The following is an 11372-nucleotide window of genomic DNA, read 5'->3' as shown; positions in this document are numbered from 1 at the left end:
CAGGGATCAAACTCAGGTCCTTTGTGCATGTGAGGCAGGCACCAGAACCACGGACCCAAATCCCCAGCTCTTTATTTTTAATTATTTTTGTTTTTGTTTTTGGAGACAAGCTCTATGTGGTTGAGACTGACCTGGAACTCACTATGTAGCCCAGGCTGGTCTCGAACTCACTGTGATCCTCCTGCCTCAGCCTTCCAAGTGCTGGGATTACAGGCGTGTGCCACACCTGGCCTCTTCATTATTTTTAAACACTTGCCTTTGTCATTTCCCTTCTTTAAAATCAGTGAAAAAGCAGTATCTCCTAAAGGACACCAGACACCTATAGCTGACATTCATAGTATCTTCTCCCCAGCCAATGGGTGCTCCCCAGAACACAGCACGACCACTTGCGAGACCCCGCTGACAGAGTGTTATTCAAGGCTGGTTTCACAGCTGTCGTGACTGCTACCCCACTGAAAGAGCTTGGGAGCTCATGGACTGTTCTAGCTCATAACCTCTCCTTTTCTCCAACACATACTGCATGGCACAGTCCTAATCTTGTGTGTTCTGGCATGTGCTCAACTCCACTTTCCAACCTCCACAAGCCCACTAAGTGGCTGCACTGTATTTGAATGAATGTTCAATCATGAGTGCCAAAATAATACAGTATCTCTATTACGAATACCTTACCCCAAAGTACATGATCCAAACCTAGAACACAACGGAGTAAATCTACTGTATCCAAATCTAAATCAGCAAGACTTGATTACAAACCCAATGGCAAGTCTTCACTATTGTGAGAAAACTGTCACAGTTGTGAACAGAAAGAGCAGAGGCGGACAGGGCAATGGCTGTCCGAGGACTGATGAGATGGAGTGCACCACAGAGCCCAGAGGCGCTGCCCAAGGTGGGGTGTCACCAGTCCACGAGCTGCAGGACTCAGGGATACTGCACTGCTCCAGCAAGAGGCAATCAGCCCAGGGGAAAGGTGGACCTTACCGTCCACTATTCAGTAACAGCCATTATTTGTGTCATTTTCCTTATTCAGCATGGATCAGAAATCTGGTTCAGGGGACTCATCAAATGTGACTCCAGGCAGAAAACTGCAGGTGTGAACACACAAGGCACACACACGTGTACACACACTCTACACAACACAGCCAAGCATGCTGCACATAACACTGTGAAACAATGTTAGGAAACTAGGATTGTTGCCACCAGTGTTTATTTATCTAGTCCACAGCTAAGGACAGAACACTACAGGAGTGTTAGGATGCAAAGCAGTGCCTGCCCTTACGGGGCTCACAATCTTATTAGAGAAATAACTGGTTACAGAGGAGGGACCGTAAGATAGCTCATGCCAACAAGTACCACAGGACTGCGAAGGCAGCGTAGTTCATGAACACAGGGCAGACTGGGAGTCATGTCCCAACCCAGTAAGTGGGGCGACCCCAGCTAGAGAAGTAGTGCGATATACAGGCCGTCTGCAAAGGTTCCCATCAAATTCAGGTCAAAGGCAGAGGCGGCATTTCAGACAAGAAAAGCAGCACTGAGGTAGGCAGAAGCGGGGGCACTGGAGGGGAGACAGGTGTCACATGAACAATGGCATGAGGTAAGCGGGTGGCAGAAAGCCAGCTGCAGTGGCCCTCAGGCATCACCCACACAGGAGCGAGCTGCAGGGCTCATGTTCACATCCAGCAGGTACTGTACATGATTCCAGAGTGAAAATATCAGAAAATGGCGGCATTTTATCAAATGTTTCACTCTATTTCCAGAAAGTATAAAATAATTTAACATCATGGCTATACAGTTCAATAGACACCAACAAGGCATCCCAACCCTCAAAATGTAAACCAAGTCCAAGTTTACATTCAGAGTAAATATAACAAGGTCTTTTGATTCTGAAGGACATTTGCTACAAACTGTTATCCTAGTGATTCCAGCCTTCTTTTCTACTCTGCTCCACACACTGGAATGTCAAAGTGAGTCAGCCGGGGTCTCTGGCATGGAAGAGCTGCAGCCTGGTAAGCAACGGACACCCCATGCAGCCATCTGGGTGGTACCCGGAGGCACGGCATGCCCAGCACATGCCAGGCTGTCATGGGTAGAAGCACGGAGCCTCTCCCCTGAAGCAGCTTTGCAAGGGCTGGAGACGGGCGGCTCCCAGGGCAGTGAGTGGGAAGGCAAGTCTTCCAGGTGTCAAGGGGCCGGAGAGTGACACACACCCCGACTTACCCTTGCTTAAATGGCTTGCCTGGTGTGAAGTGAGGGGGGATAGGAAAGGAAGCGAGTGCTCAGATTCTGTCAGCAGGCAAAGCAGTTCCTGGAGGCCCTGCTCAGACTTAGGAAGCCCGCACACACCGCCTCCCCTCCTCACCCTGTCTGCCCTCTTTCCTTTAGGGTCTGCTTCCCCTCTGCCTGTGAGTTCTCAAAACGGAGCCGGGGGTGGAACGGGGGACAGGGCAGGAACAGAACTGGAAATGAAGATACAGTTGATCAAGTTACCATAGGGAATGTGCTGTGTTACACAAAGATCTGCAGATGAAGTCTTTTTCCGTTTCCTTTTAGTGCCCAATTTGCATGAAAACATTAAAAAATTTCATTCGATGTGGGAAAAGTATGGAAAATTTGTAGAAGACTCCATTTCTTCAACTACTTTCCACTAAACATCAGTGTTACAAACACCATAGGACTTCAGACCCCATCGTCACACAATTAAGATCTGACCGAAATTGCATTACTTTGCTTAAAAATGAAAGTTACAATGTGTAATTTCAAGTCTTAGGTTCTCAGCTACTATCAATATGACAATACATGAATAAATCGCCTCAGGAAGAATATACAGTAAAAGGTGGATGCAAATAAGATATTCCTTTAGAGTCAACACTAAATTTCAAGTGCTCATAATAACATTATAAAACCATTCTATAAAAGTAACATCTTCCTGAAATTCTATCATGAAGAAAATGTCAATTTAAATTCATTCTTGTTAGTTATGTCGATGCAATCCACTTCTAAAGAAACCTAAAACCATGCACACACATTTAGTAAGATCTTCTACATTCCTAAATTACATGCATGATATATATTAACCAATAAAGAATACCAATATAAGAATTCAGAACATTTATTTTCTTTGCATTGAGATTTAACTATTATACAACACACATGCACATAAAACAAACCCACAAAGCAACGATGTGTAATAGGTAGTGAGAGACACTAACTAAGCATATTTCAAATGCCAACAAACAGGCTCTTTTTTTTTTTAGGCAACAAAATATTGCTAGTCCTTGCCATCTTCTCACGCTCACCTAGCACCAGACGCAAGGACTAAACAGTAAAGTGTACAATCTCATGCTTAAAACCTAAAGCATGCATCAAACTGGATTTATACACTGTGATCTACTCTATTAATAATGCAATACATACTTCTTGCCAATAGTTCATGTTAAATTACCCTGCAGCATTTTGAAATTTTAATATTTATGCAAAAGAACTCTTGAAAGATTGAAGAAACAAGTTTCAAGGTGCACCCCAGGCTGGTTTGGTTAAGTGGAAAAATGGCAGCAGCCTCAAGGCTCATACTGAATGAAAATGGTTTCTGTGCATGTCGATCCATGTTTTTTTCTTTTTAAAAAAAACCTATATACACAGATGGCACAAAGGTTTGTGCAGTTGCAATCACCAGTGCAAATGCATGCATTTGAGGTACTTATATTTTCCATGGTCAGGTATAACTATGCATAGTCATTTTCCTCAAGGGCTAAAGATTTGAGACCTGATCAAATAAAAAGCTAAGACGTGTAAATATGATATTTATATAGTTAATTTCAAAGATCTATGTTTTTCATATAAATTTAACATAGGCTTATTTAGTTAAAAAAATATTTACCAACCAATACATTTTCTTGCTGTAGAGACTGACTGGCAATTATACCTGGCCAAGTGATTTAAACAGCATACTTGAAATTCTTGCAAGAACTGTAGTGAAAGAATAAAATACTTCATTATTGCTTCATTGGACTGAGAAACCCAAAAGGCAGAGATAAACAATGTTCAATGATGGAAGGTGAACACCCGGAAGAGCCACCGCTGAACAGTCTGCACAGTGCACAGGAGAAGCTAAGCGTTCTCCACGTTATCGATGCCATTGGCATCCACGTGGTTGTCAGGCTCCCCGCACAGAGATGAGGGCGCAAAGTGGCTCACAGTGGGACACAAGCAGCTCTTAAGCTCTGGTAATTCTTGCTTCAGGCGTTCCAACTGCTCCACTTGGAATATATTTGGCTGTTCAGGCATCCAATCATATATCCTATGATGAAACAAACAAAATATGTAAAATAGTGTAATTTTTATGGCTTATTTTAGATCTGCCTGGTTTAACTTTTCCATGAGAATTCCTTTACAAAGGAATCATCCAAATTATACAAATTTTGTCTTGTCTTAAAGATGGATGCCTACAAAATGCTAATGGAAAATCATTTCTAATATAGAATCTGTGTCCAGCTTAACATTTCCAAATATGTAAGAACATTCCATTCCATGTCCTCCTTGCTCAGGAAATGCTAAAATGTGTCCAGCATCAGAGACAGTGAAACAAAACTGAAAAAGATACAGGCAACGGGAAGCAGGAAATGGCAAACAGGAATGCCAGCAAGCGGTGGTCACAGAAGCAGAGCCAGCCACGTGGACCAGAGCCATCTGGGTGAAAGCGGGTGAGTAAAGACTGTCCTAAGAGGCTGCTGATGCTTCTGCCCTGTAACCCTCACACAGTGTGCCCTGGTAAGCCTGAACCAGCGTCTTCCTTACACAGGATGTCTGAACCCCTGCACGGCCTCACAGGGCTACTCCTGAGAACTCAGGCGGGCTGTGCTGAACCAGGAAACAGAACATCTCATGCCAGTCGGCGACAGATGGTCCTGTTATGCATCTAATGCCTGAACCATTTGCTGGAGCCTATATGTGCTGAGCTCTCTGGAGACCTAGTAGGTTACAAAATTAGTTTAGAAAATTAAGACTCACATTTAAACAAATACATATGAATAGGAAATATTAAAGGGGTATTATTTTTTAAATTCTGTCTAGGTACACACTTGTATATGTACATATCTATGTGTGTACTGTGTTGCAATGTGAAATGGGATTGCCCTGGAGAAACTTTACTTTTATATTCCAGGAGACCTGATCAATAATGTTACTGCAACACTGGGCATAAAAGTAGAACAGGGCAGCAGCCCAAGTGTTCCTAAATAGCAAAATAAACAATGAACTATCACATAGCCATGAAAATTACTACTATATAATATAGAAAAATGTGGATTAACTTTAACATGACAAAAGCATAAAGGTAAAACTAAATGACATTATTTAGGGACAGAAATAAGATTAAACTTTTTTTTTGTTTTGTTTTTTTGAGACAGGGTCTCACTATGCAGTTGAGACTGATGTGGAACTCACTATGTAGCCCAGGCTAGTCTCAAACTCTCAGCGATCCTCCTGCCTCAGCCTCCTGAGTGCACCGCAATGCCCAGCTAAGATTAAAAATTTTTAAGAATAATTCAGTAAGTGGTTACATCTGAGAGAGATGAGGTAATAGAATTTTGTAGACACCCACATGGACTTCAAAACTATTGATAATGTTTAAGCATAGCTATAGGATGAATTGTTACCGTATTTTTAAAACATCATTTAGAAAATACAAGTATTTTTTACTTAAAAAGAAAAAAGGATTAATTTACTGAGTCCAGTACTATCTCCAACCAAAACTAGACAACCATTTGTGACATATAAAGGTCATCCTGCTCGTGATCATAAATGCAAAACTTTCCAAAAAATTAGAAAATCAAATGCAGTTTACATGAGACAATCCATTGCTAAATATGATTAATGTGAAAGCTACTGTGTTTTAGTGGCTTTGTATGGAGGAGTATTTCTTAATAATTTGAAACACCCACTTTCACCACCTCTGCTAAAGAAATGCCTCAAAGGCTCCAAATCATTTAATCATCCAAAACCTTCTACATATCTACATTTGGTAAAAAAATAGTATTATGATTTTGAAATCTAGAAGTAAATTATCAGAAGAAAACAGCTAAAAAAAATGTAGAAAGTACTCATAAAACAAATGGAAGAAATAGGTACAAGGCACTGCTTTGGTTTTTTTAAACAAACTTTGGAGAACCATTTAAATTTTAAAACTGTACACATGCAGTATTTTTAACACACTTATAAAGAAAAAATAAGTTCCACAAAGCCTCCACTGGTAAAATCCACTCTAATACAGGGCCCCTTACTTCTTGGCAGCCCCAGGCCAGCCCAGTTCTAGGCTCTCATGAAGACTCCACTCCTTCAATATCCTGCCCAATTCATACTCTTGCCTCCACCTAAAATGCAACTCTCAAAATTCCAACTTGGGCCGGGGATTTAGTTCAGTGGCACCCAAACCTGCTTCCCAAGCTCAAGGTCCTGAGTTCGCTCCCTGGTACTGCCCACCCCCCAATTCCAACTTAGTCTCTCCTCTTTAAATACAGGAAGATGGAAAGAACTGTCTTTAGCATCTGTTCTATCATACAGTATCTTCCTATTTCCATTTCACATCAACGTTTGGCTCTAACCAAGGAAGGTCCTTGAGATGAAGGATCTGACTAAAATTTGTAGGCCCTCAAAACTGTGCATATCATCTCAAAGGACACAGCTCCAACCTAAAAAGAGCTGCATCGCTCTTTCCTTCATATATATATACACACACACACACACACACACACACACACACACACACACACACACACATATACATATCAAATCTTCAAAGATTTACTACAGCTAGCATTTCCTTTGGTTAATATGAAAGTTTAATTTTCATTTAATTAGTTGAAAATGTCTAAAAAGGAAAGTATTTCCACGAGCAAGTCTGGTGAGTATTTTATCATTTTATTTTTGCAAACCAGCAATGCTATCAGCAAGTAAATGACATTCTAATCAGAAATTTCTTTACATCTAAGCAACCTTTCTGTTCCTCAGATTAGTGGCTGTCAAACTTACATCATCATCATCATCATCATCATAAAAAGAGAGCTCTTTATAAATAAGAATTCCTACTATGCAACATATATTAATTGTCCTGGCCCCTGGAGGAAGTGAACAAAACTGGAAGAGGCCTTTCCCTTACAGAGCTGATCACATAAGCCTTCCCACCTAGGGAGTGGGGAAAGTCAGAAGAAAGGTGCCAGGGAAAAAGCAGACAAGGGATACTGGGTATGTACATGTGTGTATCAGGTGGTCATAAAAGACACACAGAAAAGGCAGTAAGTATACCAGGAGCAGAGGTTTATTCAGGGGAGACCTCACTAGGTGACAGGTTAGTCTTCACAGAAGTCTTTTTCTCAAGATGGGAAGAAGTTGTAGGAGACAGGTCAGAACAGGAAGGTTTGGCGGGGGTGTGGAAGGAACCAGCTTGTATAAAGGCACTGTCATGATTTTGGCTTTTCCTTTCGGTGACAGAAAACTGCGGGTGTTTGAGTAAGGACACAATCTACTAGAGATTAAAAGGACTCCCTCTGGCTACAGTGTGAGAACAGACAATGTGGTGGGGGGGTGGGGGGGTCCAAGGGCAGAGGCAGTGGCCAGGCTGCAGCCACTGCAGTATCTTAGAGGTCAGAGTCAACAAGATTTTCCACCTAACTGGATCTGGGTATGAGATGACAGCCATGGCAGATTCCTAGGATTGGGCCTGAGAAACTGGAAAGAATGGAGTCTGAGTCAGAACTGTCTGAGCTGGAGATAAGCAATGCTGGGAAGACTGAAAGTGTAAGGAAAGCCAGCTAATTGAGCCCACTGAGGAAGCTGGCAGACAGAAAACCGGTCTGGGGGAGACGGCCACTCACCCCAGGGATGACTCAGCGCATCTATGTCACAGCCCAGGCACCTCAATTTAAAGCTCCTTGCATGATTCTGATACAGCTCAAAGTTTGAAAAAACTTACTGAAAAACATCAAGATAAACCTCAGGCTGAACTACAGAACTTTAACTAAGTTTAATTTTATTTATATTTTAAAAGATTAAAGCTATACTTTTTCTAACATTCCAGAGAGATTTTTTATGCAAAACAAGTACCTATCATAAATTAGACCATTAACTCCAAATTCTTTCAACTTCCTTCTGTTTTCAGGATCATTGGTGTCATCACCCCAGCAAAATATGACGAGACCCTTAGCTTTTGCCTCCTGAATATAGGAGGGGTTTCTGAGAAGATCTTCAGTATGTGCATTTATCCCCTGAAAGAAGAAAAATTGGTTGTTCACAAATAAGTAATGTAGTTACTCCAAATGCTAAACATTTATACTCTATAGAAAAAAGGGCTCCCTAGAGTAGATCAGACAGGGAGAGAAAAGAATTTTTTTCTTAGAATTATCCTATTGTTCATAATTGATATTTCATATCATAATGGACTAGTGGTCAACTTGTAACGCCCAGCTGAAGTGAATCAGTATGGTCTGGGTGTGGAGGATCCACCTGAAGACTGTTACCAAGAGCCATAAAGAGAGAACTGGGGAGGATACTTGAGATCTTTTACCTATGTATTTGGGCTCATGCAGATGGTTTTCCTGATGCAAACCAGGCCGTTCTCATCATTGGAAGAGCTCAGGACCTCACTGTCACTGGGAACGGCTGCTGCTTTCATCAGGGGAGCTCTGATCTTTACCATGAACATCACTTCCTGGCTCCAACGTGGATCCCTCAGCGTGCTGACACAGACCCTTCATCTCATGAGCATAGATTTCCTGGCTTCCACCCCTGGTCTTTGGGACTCCCAGGTGCAGATCCTCAATAGGCACAAGCAGGAGACACTGCTGTGGGCTGTAGGCCACTGGCTGGACTCGAGGAAGACACTGCCTTGTTCTCTAAGCCTTTAGCTGCACTTATGTGGGAAACTGCTGAGATCCAGGCCCTCAGTTGAATGTTTTGGGCTTCTAGTGTATGGTTAATCTCTTGCACTCCTTTGCATTTGTCTCTTTGGGTGATTATCATAAAATGATGTTATAAGTTATGTGTCTTGTATTTAATGTATTCCCTCACCCAATCCTGCTGACTACAACACATATATATGTATTACCAATACATAATGATATATATATTTATATCATTTGTTTTGTTTTTGTTTTTTTAGACAAGGTTTCACTATATAGTCCAGGCTGGTCTCAAACTCACAGTGATCCTCCTGCCTCAGCCTCCCAAGTGCTGGGACTACAGGTGTGTGCCACCAAGCCCAGCTGTAATTTATAAACATACATATTGAATGTATGGACACACTCATATCAAAGTATAGCTATTTGCTTGTTACTTATTAGATCTTAACCATTTAAGTGTGTAAAGTAATAAACCATATTTACTATTGCCCTAAAACACACAAATACAGAAAATTACAAGATAAAAACTCAAACATAACTTACCAGAAGATTTTCAAACTGTGCAAAGCTCATTGCAATGGGGGTTGTCCGACATCTGAGGTCCATAAGTTCAGGGTAAATATCAGATTTTCCTTGAGTCAAAAATAATACGGGATATTTGTTCTGCTTTTGTCGAACCCTAAAAGAGACAATTTAAAAATACTTTTTCTTGGAGTATAATTGTAATATTGTTTTGAGATTTTTAGAAAAAAGAAAAAGAAAACAAAGCAAAATTTGAAATATTCCATTACTCAACTAAATCCACCAATGATACGTATTGTCTTCCAAGTTTTTCTATGAAAGCTAACATACTCAGAAATGGAAATACCTTTGAGGGGTACAATCTGGTTAAGAGGACATGGCAAACCAGGAAAACACTCAGGGCGAGGGTCAAGGTACCCCAGGAGCCCTCAGGCAGGGACAAGAAAATGTGTAATATGAGGAGAGGACAAGGAGTGTGAAACCTGGACACCAGACAGCCTATACCCTGAGCTATACTCTACACGTACAGAAGAAAAAGTATTACTCACATTGTACAGATATCTGCATCAAATGAAGAAAATACAATTCTCCTCTTCCCAGAGTTTTCTAAAACATTTTTTAGAATTATATCCAAAAATAGATTCATGTCAAAATATGTTGACAAGTTACCATCCCATATTCCATCCTATGTGGAAGAAAAAGGAAAATGAAAGCCATTACACACTCTACAATCACAGTGCAGAAAACAAAATCAGATTCTGGGGAACATCTGGTCTAACTCAATATTTTTTTAAAAATTTAAATATATTTCATTGATGACTAGGGATTTAGCTCAACGGCACCACGCCCCTGCCTTTAAAGTGCAAGGTCCTGAAATCAAACCCCGGTAAAGGTGGGAGGGGGAACACACGCGTTTATGTATGTGTACATATGTATTTCATTATGTTTAATTCAGGTATGTAACAGAATGTTTCGTATTATACAACAGTGAAAAACCTACTAAAGCAAATAATATTTGTCACCTCACGTAATTGTCCTGTACTTTTTTTTTTTGGTGGCAAGAGCAGCTAAAATCTATGCATTTTGCACACATCCTGTATACAGTACAGCTTATTACTTATGGTCCTCCTGCACATGACATCTCTAGATTTGTTCATCCTATATATCTGTGGCTTTGTACCCTTTAACCTATATTTCCACATTTCCTCCTCCTCCCTGACCTACTAACCAGTTTTTTTCACTATTTCTGTATATTTTAATTTAAAATTTTTCTACATCACACATATAAATGAAATCATGAAAAATTTTTCTGTGGCTGGCCTCTCACTTAGCATATAACCTCTGCCAGATGAAGTAAGTATGGCAAATGGTACTGATACACTTCCACCACACACAGGTACCATACCTTCTTTGTCCACCAAAGGAAACTCAGGTCATTTATACACACTGACTATTGTAACACAGCTGGAGTGAGGGCAGGAGCACAGATTTCTCTTACAAAGTAGAGATTCCACCTTCTTTGGGTATATGCACAGAAGAGGGACTAGCTGTTTTTAACTTGTTTAGAAACCTCCATGTTTCTCATAATGGCTGTGACAATCTGCATTTATACCAACAGTACACAAAAGTTTCCTTTTAATCACATCTTTACCAACATGGTTAGCACTGACTTTTTGATTATGGCGATTCTAATGAGTGTGGAATAGTATCTCATAGTGGTTTTGACCAACTCCTACCTAATTCACCGATGAGAAAACCAAAGGCCTGAAAAGGCTGACTCACCCAAAACCTCCTGATTACTGACAGCACAGCAATCAAAATTCAGGTACATTTATATGAAAAGTAACTGCTGGGGCCCCACATTTCTTTGAGTACCTGCATTCTGCCTTCGAGTGCATCCTTACTCTCTGTCTAATAAACTTTCTCAGGTCTTAAAAAAAAAAAAAAAAAAAAAAAAAAAAA

At 40.8% G+C, this 11372-nt stretch overlaps 1 protein-coding gene across 1 annotated transcript in view; it reads right to left on the bottom strand.

The window, feature by feature from the left end:
* Positions 1-2547: 2547 nt before the first annotated feature.
* Positions 2548-11372, bottom strand: part of Gpcpd1 (glycerophosphocholine phosphodiesterase 1) — a 54302-nt gene continuing 45477 nt past the window's right edge. Inside the window, exons 17-20 of the mRNA XM_010607523.3 lie at positions 9959-10095; positions 9432-9567; positions 8095-8255; positions 2548-4294 (exon numbers count right to left, since the gene is read on the bottom strand). Coding sequence (XP_010605825.2) covers positions 4105-4294; positions 8095-8255; positions 9432-9567; positions 9959-10095 — 624 coding nt within the window. The 3' untranslated portion in view covers positions 2548-4104. The remainder of the gene's footprint in view (positions 4295-8094; positions 8256-9431; positions 9568-9958; positions 10096-11372) is intronic.

Source organism: Fukomys damarensis, unplaced genomic scaffold, assembly GCF_012274545.1.
Source record: "Fukomys damarensis isolate Sample0158 unplaced genomic scaffold, DMR_v1.0_HiC HiC_scaffold_7, whole genome shotgun sequence".
NCBI lineage: Eukaryota > Metazoa > Chordata > Mammalia > Rodentia > Bathyergidae > Fukomys > Fukomys damarensis.
The sequence above is the reverse complement of the archived record's forward strand: the minus strand, read 5'-3'. Positions and strand labels throughout refer to the sequence as shown.